This window comes from Zeugodacus cucurbitae, chromosome 4, assembly GCF_028554725.1.
Source record: "Zeugodacus cucurbitae isolate PBARC_wt_2022May chromosome 4, idZeuCucr1.2, whole genome shotgun sequence".
Taxonomy (NCBI): domain Eukaryota; kingdom Metazoa; phylum Arthropoda; class Insecta; order Diptera; family Tephritidae; genus Zeugodacus; species Zeugodacus cucurbitae.
The window spans coordinates 54,977,438-55,001,427 of NC_071669.1; the positions used below are offsets into that span (position 1 = coordinate 54,977,438).

At 37.9% G+C, this 23,990-nt stretch overlaps 1 protein-coding gene across 5 annotated transcripts in view; it reads left to right on the top strand.

The window, feature by feature from the left end:
* The window catches only part of LOC105211014 (protein furry), a 185,897-nt gene extending 163,680 nt beyond the window's left edge, over positions 1-22,217 (top strand). For 2 of the 5 annotated variants that reach the window (XM_011182251.3, XM_011182255.3), the window contains 21 exons: positions 1,882-2,004; positions 2,173-2,306; positions 4,356-4,454; positions 4,753-4,887; positions 5,074-5,245; positions 5,743-5,848; positions 8,386-8,527; positions 8,670-8,815; positions 8,937-9,102; positions 9,248-9,371; positions 12,239-12,796; positions 12,914-13,459; positions 13,541-13,677; positions 13,757-13,972; positions 14,627-15,133; positions 15,194-15,817; positions 16,297-16,326; positions 19,665-20,630; positions 20,703-20,948; positions 21,013-21,379; positions 21,455-22,216. In XM_011182251.3, coding sequence (XP_011180553.2) covers positions 1,882-2,004; positions 2,173-2,306; positions 4,356-4,454; positions 4,753-4,887; positions 5,074-5,245; positions 5,743-5,848; positions 8,386-8,527; positions 8,670-8,815; positions 8,937-9,102; positions 9,248-9,371; positions 12,239-12,796; positions 12,914-13,459; positions 13,541-13,677; positions 13,757-13,972; positions 14,627-15,133; positions 15,194-15,817; positions 16,297-16,326; positions 19,665-20,630; positions 20,703-20,948; positions 21,013-21,379; positions 21,455-21,651 — 5,741 coding nt within the window. In that variant the 3' untranslated portion in view covers positions 21,652-22,216. Of the gene's footprint in view, positions 1-1,881; positions 2,005-2,172; positions 2,307-4,355; positions 4,455-4,752; positions 4,888-5,073; positions 5,246-5,742; positions 5,849-8,385; positions 8,528-8,669; positions 8,816-8,936; positions 9,103-9,247; positions 9,372-12,238; positions 12,797-12,913; positions 13,460-13,540; positions 13,678-13,756; positions 13,973-14,626; positions 15,134-15,193; positions 15,818-16,296; positions 16,327-19,664; positions 20,631-20,702; positions 20,949-21,012; positions 21,380-21,454 lie in introns of all 5 variants that reach the window. The other 3 variants (XM_029039492.2, XM_011182253.3, XM_011182256.3) reach the window with 3 other exon arrangements.
* The last annotated feature ends 1,773 nt before the right edge of the window (positions 22,218-23,990 follow it).

Below are 23,990 nucleotides of genomic sequence, written 5' to 3' on the forward strand. Positions count from 1 at the left end.
ATCCTTCGACACGCTCAGTTTAAATTCAAATGTCAACTTATTTTTTGGGCATAGGTATAATAAACTTTGTGTTTGTGAATAATGTTTAAAGACCAAAATGAGCGATATTCTAGAGTTTGTGCCGCAGCCAGAAGGTATCATAATAACTAGTTTTAATATTATTTATTTGGTTGCTGTATCGGCGGAAATCATTATCCAAATAATTTTGAGGAATATCGTCGAGTTGAAAATTATAGACTGGTTATAAACTCCTTTATACTCAGTTTCGGTCAGTCGGACTCAACTTGATGCCAATTCTACGATCTATTATTTGGTCAATAACTTATAACTTGTAGGCTCCTTTTCTCTCTCCCTCTTATTTTCTTTGCAACTTTGAAGATTTTGTCAAATATTCTTCGAAATAAGTAAGCATTCATCGATGAACTACTCATTGTAACCTAAATTTTCACTATTGTCCCTTCCTCCCAAAATTTAGACATTATAAACGGCAGTTCAAATCCGTTTGATCATTTTGCAAATGTTTTGTGGCTCCAATTCTAAATAATTAAGTGGATAATTCAATATCTATGCTTGGGTCTTGCCACCATTAAGAGATATTTTTCGCCGATTCTCCACTTTATTGGTTACATTCATGCACTTTCAGCAGCTTTTGAAGCAGCTCGTGTGCTAATTCCAATTGTGAATTTGTCATTATTTGCTTGCGCATTCATTCAATCATTCTTTTATCTCTTGTTGATATATACACAACATTTACAATTGATATTTATATCCCTACGTATTTATTTATTCAGGTGCTTGACAAAACCTGCTATATATACATATCATCACCATACGCGTTGATGGTTTGCCTGATTAGCTGAGAATAAAAAAATTCAGTGATTTGTTGTTGCCTTTCATAATTCTTTTTATTGACAAATTGAAAATATTTTTTTGTTTCTCATCAACTTTTTCCACGGAACAAACGCTCAACTTGAGCAAATATTTATGATTGATGAATTCGTTTTTTCTACATAAATATTATAGACACCTACATATATTTATATCTAGTATCGCATACGGCTCATCAGTTTAATTGTTTTTTGATTACTTAAAAATAACTAAAAATAGAAGCTTAAATATTTCATAAATCAATGGGTATTAGTTTAGAAAAGTTTATCGATATATACATTCACAGTTCCTAGATCAAATCTATATTTTATGTTATATCTATCCACTTTGGAATCATAGATCACATGTGATGTTGAGGTTTTCTAAGGTTAGCTCAAATTTTCCTGGGTTCTCAGAATCGGAACTCACAGTGAAATAGATACGATTTTACAGGGACGGAAGGTTTTGGGGCAATTGTTGGACTATATAATTAAAGAATTCCAGTTTCATGCATTAACCGTTTGAGAAGTACATTTATTATTCGCTTCTATATTGATTGTTGAATGAAATAATAACTTTGCGCTTAAAAGTATGCAAGTCGGCACTATGAATGAAAATTGTAAGCATACATTTTAGCGCGCTCAATTATTTAAAATGCATTAATTTAGGTGAGTACGATATATTTATATACAGAGAAACAGAATACGACTCGAGAGCAATACTCGTTTACGATATTCCACTAAGTTTTCCACGAAAGCTCTTCGCAACATTACACCAAAAGTGCTGAGCAATTCTACGTGCACAAACAGTCGACGCGCTGCGACCGCTCGAAGGACATGTAGCGCAAACATTTTATTTTTTTCATACGACAATTTTCGTGAACTCCAAATTTTACGTCAATGTCTGGCCGCGAAGGTCTTAAGCTTTAAGTTCAGAAGTCATTTTGTTACACTTTATTTGCGCTGATTTCTTTGCTAATATTTAATGAATTTGCATTTGTTTCGCCCATTCCAGAAGATGACAAACAAGTCGGCACTTTGGACACTTTACTCAGCAGCGCCTACTGTCGCTCGCAGCGTTTCCTATCCAAACAATTGGCCCAGCTGCGCCCAGAATTGACTATGTCAATGTTCTCCGGTGAGTAAACAATCAGCGGCATCTTCAAATACAAACGCTACAAAATAGTCGGCATATTTTATGCATTTTACTGCTTTCCAGCAATTTTAATTTCACCTTCATACAAGTAGCAATTCGCATATACTACCATTATTTTCATTATGTACCTTTTTATGTTGATCTTTGCAGAAATAACCCATCGCTTTCAGACGGCGCGTGAAGATGTGCGCGCCCTGCTGATACAATGCCTGTTGCCATGGCTGCATAATATGGAGCTGGTTGCCACAAGTGTGCCGCCAGCCACACCGTTATCATACATTATGGTGAGTAGTGAGTGGTGTAATTGTAATTTCACTCTCGAACATAAATCAGTACGTGCCACGAGCAATGTCATTGCTAAGTGTCTTGGGTTCGTACTTAAATCACATTAGAATAATTTCGCACTCCAACGGAGATTGTATATTTCTTTATTAGGAAATTACTTGTCTAACAATTGTCTTTTAATGTTTTTTTGTAGTGAAGAAGTCACACCAATTAGTAATGCAAGAAAGCTGTTACTAAGCATCTTTCTTCTTCTGTTGTTGCTATTGAAACAATAATTAGGTTAAGTGATATGGCTGGTGCTATTCTCAACACCTCTTGAAATTATATAACTTAATTAAAGGAAAAGCAGAAAAGAGAAAACGTGCGGGAAAGCGCTAAGTTCGATTGAAGTCTAATATTAACTCGGACCTGGTCTGGACCCACACTTTTTAGGATAATGATCTCGAAATATTTATTTATCTACAGGAAATATTACTTATCCGTGTATAATTCTGCTATGAAAAACCTCACACCTCACATTCCGAAGCGAGTTAATACTTTGGGGTCCTTTGTGCAGAAAGGACATTCTGATGTTGACTCTGATTAAATTTGTTCAATATGGATATGTATGTTTGTATGTAAAACCGTTTAGCCGCTTATAGCCGAATCGATGATAACGCGCCACTCCTCTCTTTCCCTCGCAGTTCGGCGCCAGTTGGAGATACCAAGTGTAACCAGGTCGCTCTCCATCTGGTCTCTCCAACGGAGTGTAGGCCGTCCCCTTCCTCGGCTTTCTCCGGCGGGTACTGCATCGAACACTTTCAGAGCTGGAGTGTTTTCGTCCATTCGTAGAACATGACCTAGCCAGCGTAGCTGCTGTCTTTTTATTCGCTGAACTATGTCAATGTCGGCGTATAACTCATACAGCTCATCGTTCCATCGTCTCCGGTACTCCGCGTTGCCAATGTTCTGAGGACCATAAATCTTGCGCAAAAGCTTCCTCTCGAAAACTCCTGGTGTCGTCTCATCTGATGTTGACATCGTCCAAGCTTCTGCACCATAAAGCAGGACGGGAATGATTAGGGACTTGTACAGTTTGATTGTGGCTCGTCTAGAGAGGACTTTACTTTTAATTGCTTAAGTCAACAGCCGTATTCGTTTTGCAGGGATACCAAATTCAGACATAGCGGCATAAAGCCAGCTCCTTTTCGTGCTGTCAAATTCAGCTTTAAAATCGACAAAAAAGTGGTGTGTGTCAATCATCTTTTCACGGGTCTTCTCCAAGATTTGGCGCATTGTGGATTTTCCAGGTCTAAAGTCACACTGCTAATGTCCAATCAGTTTATTGACGGTGGGTTTTAGTCTTTCACACAGTCGATAGAGCCTTATAAGCGATATTTAGGAGGCTTATCTCACGGTAATTGGCGCAAATTGTGTGGTTTCCCTTTTTGTGTATTGGGCAGAGTACACTGAGATTCCAATCGTCGCGAATGCTTTCTTCAGACCATATTCCGCGAAGAAGCTGATGCATGCACCTTATCAGTTCTTCCCCGCCGTATTTGAGTAGCCCGGACGGTTATCTATCGGCCCCCTCCGCTTTGTTGTTCTTTAGGCGGGTAATTGCTATTCGAATTTCTTCATGGTTGGGTAATAGAACATCTGTTCCATCGTCATCGGGTTCGCCATTTCCTGGTGTTGTACTTTCACTGTCATTCAGCAGATCGGAGAAGTGTTCCCTTCATAATCCCATTATGCCCTAGACATCGGTTCTCAGATAACCACTTTGGTCTCTACATATGGATATCCGTTTAATATTAGTTCTTTTCGGTTAACTTTAACTTATTTAGATAACGGTTAAATTTTTTTAAAGTTGGCAACGCCTTGACAAAAATATGAATAAATCAAAATCTAACCAAAATTTCCTGAAATATTTATATTATTATCTATTTTTTCGATAGTTAGCTATTCTATAGAAAAATCTGAAATCTATCAATTGCAAAATGACCGACTACTCTTCTTATAACATCAATTACAAGCAAATTTATCAAACATACATTTTCTCATTTCAGTATTTTCCCGATTCTGGTACGCGTGGACGTAGAGAGGGTACTGGATCGACTGAAGCCACCGAGATGATCTTAAATAATCTTTTTTATATCACCGCCAAGGTAAGAAAAGTGTTTGCTCCTGCATTTTGGCAACGATTTTCAATAGAATTTGAAACAAAATATTTCCTGCAATTATTCAATACGATGAGCTCAAATACTATCTTCGAAAAATTTCAAATTTCTTTTTTTTTGTTCTCAACGAGCACCTCGTCCCTTAAAATGATATTTTAACCCATTTAACATTCTATCATTTACACTAATTCACTTATTAGCTAAATTAATTTTCTCAAACTCTCTTTCTCTCTCAGTCAAAAGTTTTGAACAATTAATGAAGTTGCCGTTATTAAATATTTTTCAGTTTTCTGATTCACATCCCCGTGACATCGAGGAACTGTGGGGCACACTCTGCCAATTCTGGCCAAACAATCTCAAGGTCATACTACGCTACTTGGTCATAATGAGCGGCATGGCGCCCAACGAGCTGCTACCATACGTAAGTGAGAGACAAACAAATATTTGTCATTTTCCATTTCCCATTTACATATTTTCATATTATATATTAAAATATGTACGAACACAAACGAATATATACGAATGTATTTTCCGCATTACTCTCACTCATCAACCCTTTTTATTAATTGCTCTATTTACTCAAAAACTTTGTATTTCCAACGTCTAGGCGAAACGCGTTGCATTGTATCTCGCCCGCACCTGTCCCGACCGTCTGCTCGACGAACTCATGGTGGAACTGCAAACTGTGGAGACGCTTAATTGTTTAATCGAACGCACCGAGACACCGCCATTTTATCGCTTAACAAGCATGCGGAAAGCTTCCAGTCACTCAGCTGACGGTAAGTTGGCTAAATGGTTCCCATTAGGTTGAGTGGGTTGTGAGAATTAAATGTCTGTATGTGATTGAATGTGTTGAATTTTAAATTATTTGGAAATGAAAGTGGTTTGTGGGTTATTATTTAGTTGTGGAGAATAATAATAATTATGCCTCGTCACTGAGAATGACTTAAAGCGATAATAATAGCAGCGATAATAATAGCAGAGTATATTTTGAGTTTATCTATTTGTAAACGGTATTAAATCTAAATCATGAAAATAGTAATAGTTTTAAGCCACCTCCGAAGATCTTTATTATTTTATTCGGAGCATTTTCATATCAAAAATATATTAATTGAGTTCATATTTAATGTCGAACCGCGGAAGTTTTCTTTTATACGATTTTATATTTGACTCCAAAATTTATGAACTTACGACCTGCCGACTGGTATTCTCACAAATTTACTTTTTTTCTATAACTCTTTTCGTCTATAACTTTCTTTCTCATACATATTTGTAGGTCAAGCAGTTGGGGGTATCAACGACTCCCGCATACAGGATTTAATTGTGGAGAAAGGTACAATTCATACAAAACGTCACAGTGGCGAAGATCCCATCAAAACAGGGTGAGTAAAAATAGTAATAACTTTTGTAATCTTTTATAACATTATGAGATATTGAGGTGCTCGCCCTTTTCAACGTACACAATATCTTATAAGCATACCAAAGGTCCAGAGGTTACTTTTTAAACTATATAAACAATGCATAGAATATAGGGCTGCAAAAACACAATAAGGGATCAATACGATGAAACAAATTTTAATTATTCAGCTATCTGTCAAAACTCAACAACTTCTCTACAAATTTCAACCAGATTTGGTACATAACGTTATTTTGACATCCTCATGATATAGTTTGAAAATTGGTCTTCCATATAACTTATTATTATGTTTCATTGGATCGTTATACTTCACAACATATATATCAAATACCAATTAAGATAATGAAATATGAAAAATATGTATTGCCTTCAAGTTTCGGCAAGTTTTGGTATCTGTCATCTAAAAATGGTCGGTATAAGACTAGACGATTTCAAGCCCTCAAGCTGACTATGTTTAAAGCTCATTTTGCGGGAAATAATAAAATTAAGTAGGCTTACTTAGAAAAAGCGCTGGCATAAGTACATAATATCGAATGGGGATTATTTTAAAGGCGACAATATTAATGTAGACGAATGAATAAATATTTTTTTTTCAAAAAGCAAAATTCCCGTTATTTTTTGAACACACCTCATATGCCTATTATAGAGTTTTCGAACATTCGGTTGAGTTTATACCATATATATTTGCCAATAGATAAGATATCTTAAAAAATTAAATGAATATATTACACGGGTCAACACAAAATTTGACCATAACTTTAAAGCAGTAAATTTCCCTTGTTTAGGTCTTAATTAGACGGAAAAAATATATGCCATGAAAAAGTTTGCTTTTTATTTAGGACACCGTTTTAACGATATTTTTTTGAATTTATCTGAATGAGCATGCAGCATATGTAATTTTAATGACATTCTGCAGCCCATTGCCTCAAAAGTTTTAGCATATTTTCAACTAGATTTTCGGCTTTGTTATTTCCTAAGAATCCAGAAACGACTGCTTTGAAACTGTTCCAACTCGCCTTTTGAATACGATCCAGCAAAGTTGGAAATTTCTGATAGGCGAAAATCTGTCTGATTTGCGGACCAACGAAAACCCCGGCCTTCATTCACTTCACCTTTGCTTCGGATAACTTCGGAAAACAACTTTTTTAAGTATTCAAAAGCTTCTGCGGTTTGATCCCGTTTTTTAACAAATTGTTTCATCAACCCTAACTTAATGTGCAGAGGCGGCATTAACACTTTTTCTGCTTCAACAATTGGCTCAAATGTAACGTTTTTTTTCGATACAAAGTTCTGTTCTTTCAGGCCAAGACCGTTGAGTATAATGCTTAGCATCCGCCGTTTTACTACCCCGTAAGCACAAATAACGCGGATACTTTGTATATCCGCTTTGAAGTCCCATAAAAAATGCCCATTTTGAAATCTCCAATTAGCTGCCAGTTATACTCGCAATTATTATTCGGATCATTTGCGATCTCAAGGGCAAACAATCCTTTACATTGCATACATTAAATACTAAGGTCACTTATCAATATACCGTTAATACACCGTTTTGACGATATTTAAAAAAAAAATGTGGTTTTAATTTTTAATTGAAAATGAAATCACTTAAAAAACATTTCAATTAAGTTTTACCATCAAAATAACTTACAAAAAAAGTAAAAAATAATTTAAAAGTCCACACTTTTACTTTTTTTATGTTCATTGGTACTATCTCTTAATTAACCCCAAATATAGTATAACTTTTACAAAAGCAAACTTTATACGAAAAGAAGGTGCTTTCATGTCGTTTTTGTTCACAATTAATCAGAAAATCATAAAATAAACTTTAGGACAAAGAAAAAAAATTTTTTTTTAGAGTCTTGTTATCTTCAAAAAAATTTTGTTTGATGTCTAAAATGGGTGAAATTGATATAGGTATCCCCCATTATACGACTTGTAGTGGATTTCATTATTCGAGTGCACAGTCGAATATAGCGAATATATCGGTAATATTATTTTAACTAAATGCTAAAAATAAATGAAATCGGTCCAAAACTTTAGCTATATAACCAATATTATGCTTTTCAACTATCTGATTAACTTTATAGCTTATTTTTATGAAGCGAAGATTTTTTTGCCCACAATTTGTTTAAAGGCAAATTCCATGAAGTCGGGCCATATCTAGCTCTAGATCTCATATACATAAATTAATTATAATCGCTTGAATTTAGCCTTTTCTTAATAAGATAAATTCTAGTTATAAGCTGGGGTTATCTCCATTTTCGAATATCAGAAGTATGTATCTAAACTCTGTGTATAAAATCAAGACACGGAAATAGAGCATCAGAATTTTCTGATTTTTTTTTTTCAAGTTTTTTAAATAATATAAAATTTTCACTTAACCTTCATTAAATTGTTGCATTTATATTTAAGTTCATCAGCACGAAATCATTTATTATTACACAATCATTGTTGTATTTTTATAATTATGACGAGTGAACGCACTTTCGTATCATTTCGCAGAACCTGTAAATCTGATAGCGGCATACGCGCCTTCACGCAAACCGCAAACAATCGACCGCCGCGTGGTGCGGATAAAATACGTGCAGCCTCCGGGCCATCGATACTGCCGCGACCCGAAGACATACTAATTAATGATGCTGAGGTAATATTTCACACACACACACCCACAAATCTATACATACATGCGTAACTGTCTGAAGACATGCTTTTTAATTGATTTAATTTCTTTTGCTTTGCTTTTTCCAACTTCAACTCCTTATTTATTTACACACACACACACGCAGCTGCGTCAGGAGGAGAACGTTGAGTTGCGCTCAGCAGACGCGCCGCTGGCGCCGCATCCACTGCCCATGCCCGAGTATGGCGGCTACTTCGCACCACTCACTGAATTCCTACCAGACGTCAGTCTGCCAATCAGCGGTTTCCATCGGTTAGTAACAATTGCATAATGTCGCAGCCGAGGACGCTGCCGCTGCTTGCAGCATCCTTACAATTTCCTTTATATTTCTCATTTATTTATCATAATCTCGGTGCTTTTACATTACTTTTAGCTGTAACGTCGCCGTGATGCTGTTAACGGACGTTGTTGTCGACGGCATACCGGGCATTGATTGGACTTTGCATTTACCGTTGATGTTGCACATTTTATTTTTGGGACTCGATCATACGCGCGTAATTGTGCGCGAACACTGCAAGCAGCTTTGCATTAATTTACTGGTAAGCATTACCTTCCATTGGCTTCCCTCAAGCTCTGGTGCACCATTTCCATTTGCATATGCACCATTTGTGTTTGAGTTCTTATGTAACGTTGATTTTTAATGATTTCAATTTAATTTGTGCGCTCCACTTTCATTCATTTCAGATCGTTTTGGCCGAGCATAATGACCATCTGACCGTCGCTCGTATTCTTTTGAATAGCGAAACAACAAAACTGGACTTGGGGCTGACGGTGCCGTCATTGCCCGTCATTGACAATGTATTTACAGGTAATAATTATTGGCGTACAAAGATAAGTATAACAAAGTGAAACAGAATTGAAAGTATTATTTCCATGAAATGGATTATGTCGTTTGTGTATTAGGATGGTGCAGTTTGTTAGTAAAAATTTCAAGATTTTTTCGATGTTTGAAATAGTTGAGAATACGCTTTTATTTGCCGAAATTTTTGAAAACCAAAAAAAGCTTCGCTCATGCCAGCATTATGTATTCTAAAAGCTGTATAAATTTCATTAAAATCTACTGAGCAATTTTCGAGGTCCAGTTATCACCAATTCAAAAAACATAGTTTGGCGAAAAACGCATTTAAAGTTTCACACTAGCGTTTTGGAGTGCCCGAGCGCACTTTGTTATTACCCCTAAACCCTTAATTTTAAAATATAGTATATATAGAAGTGACTTCATTAGTATTACATTTTGAAGATAAATCAGGGAAATCTGTTCAATCGCATTTGTCTTTCTTTCGTAAAGAATAAAATATTTAAAATAAATATAATAAATTTACTAAAAAGCCAGCAATAGTCACTTTTTATAAGGTATATTTAGTGTGACGTCATCAAAAGACAGAGAATTATAATTTGATTTATTAGGTTCTCCCTTCCGCTTTTTTGCTCTTTGTTCATTGCTTTTTAAAAAGTGTTACAGTGATCGGTTTTAGTTAAAATATGCGCCGATTCGTTCGATAATCTGTTTTCATCTAGACGGCAACTTCATAATACCCCCCTCCTTATTTGCGAAGAACTCGGACAGCCAAGGGCGTTCGCCATGTACAGGAACAGGTGGTAATCACTTGGCGCTATGTCCGGGCTATATGGTGAATGCGATAGAATCTACCATCCGAGCTCCCGTAGCTTCTGACGAGTCACCAACGAAGTGTGTGGTCTGGCGTTGTCCTGGTGCGTCTGGCCATATGGGAGCAGCTGATAGTGGATGGTTCCCTTCCAATTCCACCAAACTCACAGCAAAACCTTCCTGGTCGTCAATCCCGGTTTGGCTACTGTTTGGGACCATTCACCGGCCTTTGACCTCGACCGTTTTCGCTTGATATTGTCGTATGTGATCCATTTTTTGTCGCCATTCACCATCCGCTTCAAAAATGGGTCGAGTTCGTTCCGTTTCAGCAGCATATCGCAGGCGTTGATTCGGTCCAAAAGGTTTTTTTTGCGTCAAATCATGCGGCACCCAAACATCAAGCTTTTTTGTGTATCCAGCCTTATGCAGATATGGCTTGAAAGGATTTGGTGACTAACTCTAATCTCCTGGGCGATTTCACAAGATGCCTCGTGCCGGTCTAACTCGATGTTTTCCATGATTTGATCGATATTCGTCGTCACAGATCTTCCGCCGGCTAGCTAATCCATGGTGTCGTTTTCACCCGCTCTGAATCGTCGAAACCATTCCTCCGCAGTTCGAAGTGATAGAGTACCATCCCCCAAAACCCCATTAATCTTACGGAACGTTCTCTAGCGGATTTGCCTTTAACGAAGGGAAACTTTAAAATAGCGCGAATTTCGGTGTTAGTGAACTCCATGTTTACACGTCTATAACTGTTGAGCGCAATATTCAAACTAATCGTGAATAACGTCGTTTTGTAGGTTATGTCAAGACCTTTCAAAGATGTATAGTATTGCCAGATACGAGCTCTGTAGCGCTTTATACATAGGCACGGAATTCAAATGAAAAAAGGCGGAAGAGAGATATTTGCCAACCTAATATAATTCATTAGGGATCATAATCTCAACTATTTTGCAATTCTGTCAAAAGCATATTTATCTAAGTGGCTTAATTCTTTGAAGTTCAATTGTATTACGAAATAGTATTGCCTTTCTTTTCAGAGTAAAGATTTAATCATGCTTTCAGCAAGAATAGTCCGATCTTAAATGGTGACAGTTATCTTTTCACTTTTTAAAATTTCATGAGCTTAAATTATTCCGTAGTTGTACTTACTCTTGCTTAACATTAGTATCCGTTTCCAAGACAGACGAATGTATAAAACCGAAATGGACCTAGAGTTTTATTTGGCCTATAACTGTCAAGTTAGCATTTATCACATCCTTTTTTTCAAAGTTTTCTGCCTTTACAAAAACAAAAATTAATATTGAATTGCTAAAAACTAAAATTTAGCCCTAACCTAATTACAACCATAACCAGACTGGAGTTGCCACCTGACATGACATTTTTTGAAAATTAAAAAGTGTAAAACCGTGTGATTTTGATTTTATTAAATTTAAGAAGCTTAAAGTTTAAAATTTAAAATAATTTGGAATACTGGGTTGCCAAACTTCTTCGATTACAATTAGATATCAACATAAATTGTTAAATATTTAACATTATTCTGAAATGTGTGCCTTGAAGAGCTGTTATAATAAAATAAAAAATGACGGACGTTGCCACCTGATTAAAAATAATAAAAAAATTTAAATATTTTTTTGGGAAACAAGTTGTTTTTAAATTAAATTAAATTTTTTTTAAATTAATATATTTAAAATTTTTTTTGGTTTTTTTTTTCTTATTTATATTTTGTTATTTTTTTATTTAATTTTTTTAAATATTTTTTTTTTTTAATTTAATTTGCTTTTAATATTGTTAATATTTTTTTTTATTCAATTCTTTTTTTAATATTTTTTTAAATATTTTTTTTAACTTATTTTAGATTTTTATTAATACATATATTTTTTTTATATATTATATTTTTTTCAGGCTAGTATGCATTTGTAAATAATATTTATTTTACTGTTTAGAAACTATTTTGATTGAAATTTAACTCATTTTTGGGAATATTCGAAGAATCTCTTTAACATTTCACCAGCAAACTTTTCAATAATTTCAATAACCCCGCACTACCACTTCAATTGCAGAATCTCATCAAGAATTCGACAGTTATTTGTACAACGTGAACCCGTGCAGTTTGCCGCTCTCCAACTCGAGTGTCATACATGGCATGAGTCACACTGTTGCCGCTACGCTAACGGCTGCCAACCTGCAAAATGTGCATGCAACATTTTACAACAACATGGCACAGCAGCAACAACAACAACAACAAATCGTGCAATTACACACCAACTTACAACAACCGCCACCGTTAAATGCGACAGTGCAAACGCAATTGCCACAACAGCAGCAGCAGCAACAACAACAGCAGTTGCAAGTTATTGCCCAACAGCAACAACAACAAAATCAACCGGCAAATCAAGCGACCACGCAACAACATCAAGTTGTCTTGAATGTTGGCAACATACAAATAAATCCGAACACTTCCGAGAACTCCGAAGTGCCGCTGATAATAACCGATGAGAATGCGCCACCACAACCCGGACCCACCATGCTAATCTCGCATGTAATCAAAAGTTTGCTCAAGTTTCTCGCACAAGGCACCTGCCAGCCCTTGTGGAACTACGAGGATATCACAGCCAAAGGTGAGTCCCCTGCTTGCCCCTAACACTGCCATGCGCTGTCCACGTTGAACTTTGCAAACAAATTTTATTACTTCCGTGTACTTTGTGAAACTTTATTATCTTCCCTTTCGTTTGCAGTGTGGATGGTAAAGTCCGCCGAGCAGCTTAGTTGCTTCCTCAAGCACATGGTGAAAGTGTTTGCCGACAGCTATCCACAGGCACGCATCGCGGAACGTTGGGCACAGACGGCATTGCAATTGGGCTTATCGTGCTCCTCACGTCACTATGCGGGGCGCTGCTTGCAGATATTCCGCGCGCTCAATGTGCCTATCAATTCGCGTATGCTCTCCGATATATTGTCGCGCTTGGTCGAAACGGTGGCCGAGCAGGGCGAAGACATGCAGGGTTATGTAACTGAGCTGCTTTTGACGCTAGAAGCCGCTGTCGACAGTTTGGATTCTGACTTCCGTCCACTGGATGTCATGAAGGATATCTTCAAGAGCACACCGAACTTGAATAACAAAGATGGCGGTCCGAATTCTATTTTACCCGGCAAGAAGTCACCTTCGGGTGGCATAGCACCGCAATCGCCGAACTTCTCGGTGCAGAGTCATGCACGCAGCACCAGCTATTCGGTTACGTATTGCGCACGCAAGAGCACCAATTCGCCATGCGATAAACAAGGTGCGTTCGATTGGCAACAAATGACTGATTATAATTATTCTTAATTACAACAACAATTATAAAAACATTCTTCATTTACAGTTGAGTTGCGTAATCGCGCCTCTGGCATGTCCTGCATGTCCGAGTTGGAACGTAATGCCGCCAAGTTCGGCGGCTCGGCGCTTTCACGCTCGCGCAGCGCTCAAAGTTTGAAAATGCTCGGTGACAGCGCCACGCAGGTATTTAATTAGTCTCAAAACTTTTGTAATATTACTTTATTGCTGTTGTCGCTCATCTCTTTATTCCTTTTCTTCGCAGGACGATAAAATGACCATACTGGCTCAGCTATTTTGGTTGTCTGTTTCACTCTTGGAGAGCGATTATGAACATGAATTTCTGTTGGCTGTGCGTTTATTGACACGTGTATTGCATCGCTTGCCCCTCGATCGTCCGGATGCGCGTGATAAAGTTGAAAAACTGCAACAACAACTCAAATGGACTGGTTACCCGGGTGTGCATGCGCTATTGTTGAAGGTAAGGGATACATGAAAGAGACTTAGAGAGATATCAAATATGTCCCCTTTCGAATGATTCAACATATTTTGAGATTTGTAGTTTAAACGATCACCTACCTCATGTAACGTTGGCTAAAAACGGCTTTTAAGCGAGTTAATCTCTTCACCTTGGTTATGTGTATTGGAGAGAGCAAGTAGAGCCACTCAAAAAGCTTCAGTGATCTCTATTATCATTAAAATGTTTGGTGGAAGATATTTAGGTTAGGTTATTCTGGTGGGTCAACAGTTATTAGACTAGTTATGGTCCGTATCGATATCAGATGGAGTGATGTCACGTATTACCTGAGTAGTAGTCATCGTGTTTAAGATATTATGAGACCTCACTGTTGATAACTCCTCCAACCGTATCGTATTGTGGGGTCCCTAGATACCTAAATCCTGGAATCCTGTCGGCCTTCTTCTTAAAAAAAATGATTCCGTTTACTTGAGCGCTGATATTAAATCTAATATTCCACCTCTGAACTTTTAATAACTTAAAACATATTTTTCTACTCGCGCCAAAAGGTAGGCAACAATAAATCTGCGAATCTTATATCCCGCTATAAGTATCCCACTTTTTATACCGTTATTCATAGCTCAAAAATAATAAGAAATTTTCTTTCCATTTTCTCAGGGCTGCACACACACCTCAACGTATGAACCCACCATAACGTTGCTCTCACAATTCGCCCCTATGCTCAACTTGCCGGTATGCGATCCCACACAAAGCTGCGCATTCCCCATGAACGTGATCTCGCTGCTGCCGTATATGCTCTTGCACTATGAGGACGCCAATGAGATTTGCATACGCAGCGCAGAGAATATTGCACAAGTTTCCTCGGAACTTGGCGCCAAATTGGAAAATCTCGGCACTGTGATGACACTCTACAGTCGCAAAACATTCTGCAAAGAATCTTTCCAGTGGACAAAGTGTGTGGTGAAGTACTTGCATGACACGTACGCGCACATGGGACTGCATATGTTGGCCTTTCTGATTGAGGTGCTCGAGAAGGGGCCGCAACAGATACAGGTGCCCGTTTTGAATGTGATACATTGCATGCTGCACTATGTGGATCTCTCGGCGCAGCAAGCGCAAACCATCAACAGTGATTTATTGCGCGCCATTGGCAAATATTTGGATGTGAGTGTTCTTAGTTTAAATCTACTGGTGTCTTCATTTAAATTTTCATTTTGTCCACAGACCGTCAACTGGAAGGACGCCTTGAAGATACTGAAATTGATTGTGACACGCAGTTCGTCACTGCAAGTGGTGCCGCCAAGCGAAGGTTGTAGCGCCGGTTTATCGTTGTCTTTCTATGGCACATATCCGGATTCGGATATGTTCTGTAAAAAGGAACTTGCTGGTCGCACCATGGAGTTCACCTTCGACGTGTCGCAAACGCCGCTCATCGGTCGACGCATACTACTCAAGACCGATGACAATCCCACCATTATTGGCGGCACCAATTCGTCGAACGCCTCCACCAACACCACCGTGACGACAGCGAGCAGCGCAACCGTGTTGAATAACGCCGGCGGCAGTGTCTCATGCGCTGTGGGCGCACAATCACGCAATGTCGGCGCTATGAATGCCGCCGCACAGGGTAATTATGGCTCTACAACGGGTGGTCCGCACTTGCAGCACAACAACAGCGCCGTGGGCACACCGAACTCACCACGCCGCAGCGCTAGTCTCTCACCGGCCGATTCGGCTTCGCTCAGCGGTTGGAAACGTCCTTGGATGTCGCAAGGGCGTGTGCGCGAGTGTCTGGTCAATCTGCTGACCACTTGCGGTCAGCGCGTCGGCTTGCCGAAGTCACCGTCGGTATGTATGCGCTGCCTGTGTGCAGTTAACAGCGTAAAGCTGCGCGTGTATGTGCTTCTAATGCACCGTTTAAGCGCGTCTTTGCTATGTAATGTACTTTTTTCAGCTAAATTGGTAGGCGTGCTATATATTTCAGTTGAAGTATTCATTTTATTGAGCCATATAGCGCTTTGCCGACAGCGCTATGTTGAAATTATTTAAAATTTCATTTCGTTTCCGTTCAAATTGCGTTGAATTGCATGCTAGTTTCTTAATTGGTTACATACATACATACAAACATACTTATAAACCAGTTGATTTCCCCTTATTGCCCTTCATTATTAGCTGGTGTTTCTCACATAATTATAATATTGTATTCATCATGAATTTTTATTAACCGTGCGTTACCCGCTTACCATTTCTTATTTTATTTCCATGTTAAATTCGTTCGTTTCGTGATAAACAAACAAATATTGCTCCATGTCAAAATTGTGTTTCAGGATGATTTCATTAACTCTATTTGCTCAAAGGTAGGCGTATGAACCAATTTTTTGTAATTTTATTAATCCCACACAGACTTTTTGCAAACTTTACTTTGGCTTCGAGTTTTTTTTTTTTTTGTTGTATCACAAATTTTTGTTGTTTTCGTCGCATTCTTCATCATTTTGTTTGCTTTTGTTTTTGTGTCGTTGCTTTTCATTTTTTTTTGGTTATTATTTTCAATCAGTGTATGTTCTAATGAGCTTTGTAGTAGCTTGCGATCGAATGTTGATGCGTTGGACCTTTTTGAGAAATATATATTTAAGTCGAGCTTCATGTAATTCATAACATTGCTTAGATAAATCGTATAAATGTGCCGAAGAGCTTCAAGCTCGGCAGTTAATTCATTGTTATTAAAGGAAAGTTGGAGAAATTAGTGAAATCACTTTTCTGGGTTTAAAGCCTAGCTTCAGCCGTGAAATCCGCAACAGTGCGTATATTTGAGTTGCTATTGCTTAGCAAAAGTTTTGAAGAGAGTTCCGAAAAGAAGCTAAAGTTACCCAAAGTAATATTGCCAATAAATAATACTCTCCGTATTTCTCAAAACAGTCTGAGTGTTTGTTGTTGTAGTGACAGAAAAGAATTTTTCGAATAATCATGAGGAAGACTGTTGGGTTGACTCTCCTCGACCAAATAAAATTCGGGGGTTCGTTTACGTAAACCCACGACAGTAGAGTCCTATAACGATATGGGAAGGGTTCTATGACGTTACAACAACAACAAAAATAATCAACTCGCTTGATTAAGGGGGTCAGAGACACGAAAAAATTATAATTTGTATACTCTCGCAAAAAAATTGCAAGTAAAAAAGTTGCTAAAGAGAGTATTATAGTTTTGTTCATATAACGATTGTTTGTAACACCCAAAACTAAACGAGTTAGATATAGGGTTATAAATACCAAAGTGATCATGGTGAAGAGTGAAGTCAAAATCCGAATGTCTGTCTGTCCGTCCGTCTGTGCAAGCTGTAACTTGAGTAAAAATTAAGATATCTTGATGAAACCTGGCACACTTATTTCTTGGCACCATAGGAAGGTTGCTTTCGAAAATGACCCACGAATCGAATCGGACCACTGCCACGCCCAAAAAAGGCGAAAACCGAAAACACATAAAGTGCCATAACTAAGCCATAAATAAAGCTATGGAAATAAAATTTGGTATGAAGGATCGCACTATGAAGGGGCATATTTGGATGTATTTTTTTTTGGGAAGTGGGCTTGGCCCCGCCCCCAAATAGGTTTTTTGTACATATCTCGCAAACCAATAGGGCTATATAAACCAAACTTTCTGCAGTCGTTTTTTTTTAGCCACTTCTTAACACAGTCCAAAAATGAAAAAAAATCAGATAATAACCACGAACACTTCCAATACAAAGGTTAGGTTGAAAATTACTAAAAGTGGGTTAACTCACTAACGAAAAACGTCAGAAACACTAAATTTCACATAATTAATGACAAATGGAAGCTGCACTCAGATTTTTTTACAAAATGGAAAATGGGCACGTCGTCGCCCACTTATGGGTCAAAAACCATATCTCAGGAACTACTCGACCGATTTCAATGAATCTTGGTTTGTAATATTTTCTTTACATCCCAATGATATGTTGTGAAAATAGGCCAAATCGCTTCACAACCACGCCTACTTCCTATATACCAGAATTTTGAAGACGATCTGAATCGTTTACATTACAATATATAAAGTAAGCACTAGTGAAGATATCGGTGCAGAACTTTGCACAAGTACTATGTTTATAGTTTGGCAGCCCCATTCTAAAAATCGCCGAAATCGGACCATAGGTTTTTAAGGCCCCATATATCGAACACGAAGACCTCGGTGCTTCTAACCTAATATTATGGTTTCCAACTTTCAATGGACTTTATACAATATATATGACGAATATGTGGGTCAAATTGTGTATTATATAATATAAATAAAGTTAAATAAATAAATTGCGAGAGTATAAAATGTTCGGTTACTTCTTTTTTTTTTTTTGTTTGGAGTGCCCGAGCGCTCTTTATTATTTGTCGAATAATTCGAAAAATAATTATCGAGTCACTTAAAATTTTCAGAGAATATTTTTAATATATTACACTTAACGAAAATGCAAAAAAAAACGATTTTTTGAAAATCCTGACTACCATTAACCCCTTAAGTGAAACTTTGCCTTCCCGCAATCCAACAATAACCAAGAGGTTTAAATGATGAATTCGGAGTAAGTCCACAGGACCCAAGATTGTAATTTTTTTAAATATAAGCTCTCCAAAATCTTTTCTTCGGTTATGAAGAGCGAAAACCACCGTCTAATCATCAAGTGTAACTCTTCTCTACCATTCTTGGATTTAGACAATATCAAAGAAAAAAAGACTTTACAGATAACTGATACGATTATTAACAGTTTAAAATTAACCCGAAAAATAATGAAATGAGACTATCAGGAAATCGCTTTGAAGAGCTAGCTTATCATAAAGAAACCCATATCTGAATATGGTATTGAATAGGATAGGTCAAGAAACGATGACTCCTGAGTCGTGAATATAGACTGTTCATTTACAAATTTTTAGGATTTCTTGTATAAGGCTTAGGCTTTCTAAGTATCTTTTACTACGTATGTTACAAAAAAAATCCTTCTAAATCATGCAAATAAAGAATGTCATATACATAGCTTGGAATTTTCGTCTAACTTATTTTCCTTGAATTATATTCTTGCTTAACGTTTTCATCTCGGTGTTTTCCATAATCTTCGAGCGTTGACTTAACAAAGTCCACAAATGTGTCTAAATCTAACTGAAAAACTAGAAAAATAGCTGTTCACTCGCTTACTACTAACCCATAGCATTTATAGCGGTTGGCTAAAGTGTGGAACGCGTCTAGTTGTTGTAGACTTCCAGCTTGATTCAGTGTGCACAAGCTTTCGATGGTCGATTTACATACTTGATTCGAAACTAAAATATTTTTTATTATTACATTTCGAAATTATTTTGTTGTTTTTGTTGTTGTTTTCAACTTTGCTTACACTTACCACAATGACTGTTGAACAGCAGTCACTGAGCACATCGATCTTAACGGGATCCATTGCAACCAGACAAAGCGTAAGCCTTATTATTATCCTATTATTTTTATGATTTCAATTTAGATTTCTTTATATATATACGTATAAATACTATTTTATATAAAATGATTATTTGTGCTTTAACTGTGCAGCGGATGTTGCCGAAACACCAATACACACTTGCACTTGCATTTGTATTGAAAGCGTTTCATTGTTGTCTGAAGCGTATTCATGCTTAACCTTCTAAATGCTAACTAACACACAAACTCTATTATACAGGTGATCTTCAGTCAATCATCCGATCTGATGGAACGCCAATCATCGGCTGCTTCCTCTACCGAGGAGACTTCCGGTCCGCAGGGTGATCTGAGTAGCGGTTCACGCCGTGACGATGGACAACCAGACTTCACCGTCTTCAAAGATTTCGATTTTCTCGAGTACGAAGACAGCATTGCCGGCGAATCGACAGACAATTTCAATTGGGGCGTAAGACGTCACCAACTCTTCGAGGGCGATGAAGAGCGTCTCACTTGCGGCAGTGGCATTGGTGGTGGCGGTTCCAACAAGGGCGGTCATTCCTCCGCTTTGGAGGATAGTTTCAGCGAAAAGACGCCGATCTTGAGTAAGCGCCGCCGACAGACGGCAGACGATTCATCCGATGAGGATGGCGAATCCGAATCACCCATCGACGAAGATCATCGGCAATCGTTTATGAAATCCGCCTACAATGTAGGTCCACCGACATCGCTCAGTCTGCGCGAACGTCGTCGTCGCAATTCGGTTTCACGCAGTGACACAAGCGGTTCCAGTGCCGGCGATTTGGGTGATATAACACCGTGCAATGCATCGCCACACCTGCCGGGCATTATACGTTTCTGCGCGCCCGTACGCGACGAGGCGGAGGAGAATTGGCGCAAACAGCTGCAATTGATGTTGAGCAATCAACCATCGGCTCACACATCCGAGTTACTCATGCAGCTGTATCGACTCATAAAAGAGTTAACCTTTAAGACGATCAGCATATCGAAGGAGGCGAAGAAATATTTCACCGGCATTGGCTCGCAATTGGGCAATCGCATATCGTTATTCACCGACTTGCTGAGCTCGCGTGCCGATCCGCCGCGTGTCTGGTGCAGTGACATACAAACGACAACGCCGCGCCTCTTTGAAACGCTGCGTTTCAATGTCTTGGAAGTGCAGGAGCACTTGGAGACCTTCTTCGATCGCAAGGATCAAGTGTTGGAGGTGAGTGTGTGAGAGTGTTATAATGGAGCCCTGAGTATTATTAATACATATTTATGTTTTATTGCCCGTCAGTGCCTCGATGCGGTGAAGACATCTTGTAAGCTGTCGCTGTTCAACGAAGCAGACGTGGCGGCGTCTAGCATGGAGCTAGCAACCAACACCAACATCGGTTACATGACCTTTGATCCGGCCTCCTCTGAAGTTGTGCTAGATCTAGGACGCGCTTTATACAAGCTAATGTTCCAGCTACTCTTGCTCATCGAATCGAATCACAAAATATCCTCGAATGTTGTTAATCACTTTAGAATTAACGAAAATGTAAGTTTAACTGCTTAGAAAAGTGAACTTGGTCTTAAGTCATTCATATATACCTTCATTATAGATGCACGACATATCCGATTTGTACGCACTGGTGCGCGACGCTTTGGTACGCAGCGTCAGTGAGTCCGAGCTTGAAAGCTTCGAAGCCGCTTCAACATCCACCGAAGGCGAACACACGCCTACACCCTCACCTGGCATACCGATGACTAGCGAAGAGTTTGAGACGACACTGCAGGAGCTCATCGAGTCGCAGAAGTGGTCAGTCGCTATAACTCACGTACGCCAATACAAACGCATCTCCCAAATGACGGCGTCGAATCCGAATCTGACTATCTTCAGTTACAACAATTTGGATAGTCGTCTGAAATTCGATGAAATGTCCATTATATTGAACGCTTATGCGCAGAGTATTATGAAAGATCGGACAGGTGACATAACCTCAAACTCAAAATATATTTTTCATAATTCATTAACACTACTTAACTTCTAATTAACATTTGCAGAGGCTTTCATCGTTTCGAAATCGGACTCGGAGCTCTTCGAGGTGTACGCTATACTTTCGGAGAACCTATATCATGTCTCTAGCGCTTTGACGACCATGGAGATCAATATGAAGAGCTATTCGGGTAGCTCGGCAGCAGCAGCAGCTGCCATTGCGGCCGCTAGAGCGGAGAGTAGTGATGCCGTAACAAATCTTTAAGAATCCATTTAGTATTAATGCACTTTACGAGTGATTCATCAAGCGAAAATATTTTAAAAATAATTAAAATAATATTAATAAATAATAAAACGATAATATATAACGCATACATATACATAGCTATGTTAAGAACAACACTGAGTTGAGCAAATAAACGTGACACCGTTGCTGAATGCGGCAATCCGGCGAAGTTTTAGCAATAAGCAATGTGCACAAGCGAGCGGAAGTGGTTAATTTTAGTTTAATATTTTAGTAAGTAAAATTTAATTGTGCAAATATATATGTATGTCTACATATATATATTTTTTGTTAGAAAGTGAAATTATTTACTATGTATAATGCTAATTTATTTGTCACGTATGGAAAGGCGGAAATTTTTCGAAATTACTTTTCATTTTGTGCGTTGAGTATTGAAATTTCATGAACGATTTAATTTTATAGTTAAAGATTTTGACTCAAAAAAACTTTTAGTTAAACAGATTTGCAAAATTTAAATGCTTTTATTTATTTCAATTGCTGTGTTTTTTAAATATGATAATAATAAAATTATTATGGTGAAGCAAAGTTTAATAAATATTTTTCAATCCAACAGGAAAGAAAGAATTTGTCATTACGGACCTTGGTTGCTTTGGTGAGCGCAAGAATCCTGGTGAACACAATTATTTAATTGGAAAGCAAGCAATTGGAAAGCAGCTTTACTTTACCAATATGAAAAAAAAAAACAAATTTATTTTAATAACAACAACAACAAAATTTACTTCATTAACAACAACAACAATATTTTCTTCGATAACAACAACAACATTCATTTCATTAACAACAACAAAAATATTTAATTCAATAGCAACAACAGCAATTTTACTTCAAAAGCAACAACAGCAATATTTACCTCAATAGCAACAAAACCGTTATGCAAACATTTTTTCAAGTAAAACTGTCCATCAATCAAACCTCAACAAGCAAGTGCCAATGCGTGCTGTTATAAACTCAAAATCGACTGCCCTAAAATCTAAGAATTTCGATCTCCATAATATTTTGAAAGAATTTAGAAACCCTCGTCGCAAATTAATTGGTCAAAAGCACAATTCCGAAATTATCTCAAGCATATTTATTTGGATAACGAAAAAACCAATTGGTAAGCCTCGTTCGTTTTTCTTAAATTATTTAGTAGTATGTCCAATCAGAACTGACACGTGACCATTTGAAAACCTCACAATTAAGATAGCAGAGGTTTTAAGAAACGCGTCTGCTTTGTTGTTGTGCAAACGGCAGTAGAAGTTGACAATTCTTGGACGAATATGAATTCCATTGAACCACTCATTTTACTTCAAGTTCTATATGTCGAATAGAGACCAATTCGCTCCGGACTGAATTAAACACAAATATTACCGAACCAAACAGGGTTAGATCGTCGAAATAACAGACTTTGGTCGGCAAAACTTCGGGTTAATCCCAATGTGAGAATCGCATATATCGCTCAATTCAACTCGAAAACTACATTGGAGTGGACTATAAACTCCTTCGCCAGATAAAATATTGATCCGTCCCTATTACGAAAGCCCGATTGTGTTTACTTGTTAAATCGTCCAAACAACAGTCAGAAAAAATTCGGGTCCCTTCTGGTAACCCAGAACCGGCTGTTGTGAGAACCACATATATTCGCTCCTCAATCCGACTTAGAGATCTGAATGGCTGCGGATTGATATCCATTTTTTTTGAAAAATACGCTTTATGGATAGCCCTTCGCCAGATAAAATTCTGGTCCGTCCCTATTACGAAAGCCCGATGGTGTTGACTTGTTAAATCATCCAAATAACAGTCCTTGAGCAAATAACAGTCACTTCTGGTAACCGGCTGTTGTCAGAATCACATATATACGCGCCTCAACTCGACCTATGGTATCTTAATGGCTCGGATTGATATCCTTTTCAGATCCGACACTTGAAAACTACTTGGGTAAAAAATAATATTGTTGTTGTTGTAGCGGCAGAAAACATTCCCCAATAATTTTGGAGTAATGCGGCCGAGTTGACAGTTCTTCACCAGATAAAAGCACGTGTCCGTTCCTATTATGAAGGTTCTAACCTCGTTAGAATGGTATCGATATTGGTGTGTAACCTAACACCACACCTAAAGAGGCAAACCCACCTCCTGTGTACTAACTTCGCTATTCAACGTCAGACAAACTAATGTAAAAATGCCCTCCCACACTTATTTCCTCCAAGAACGTTGACTTTTTGAACCTACAAATTGTTTTTCTAAATATTATTTACTCCTACAACAAGCAAAAACTCAACCCCGACAATTGTTGGGCAAATAATAGCGCGTAAATATAAGTA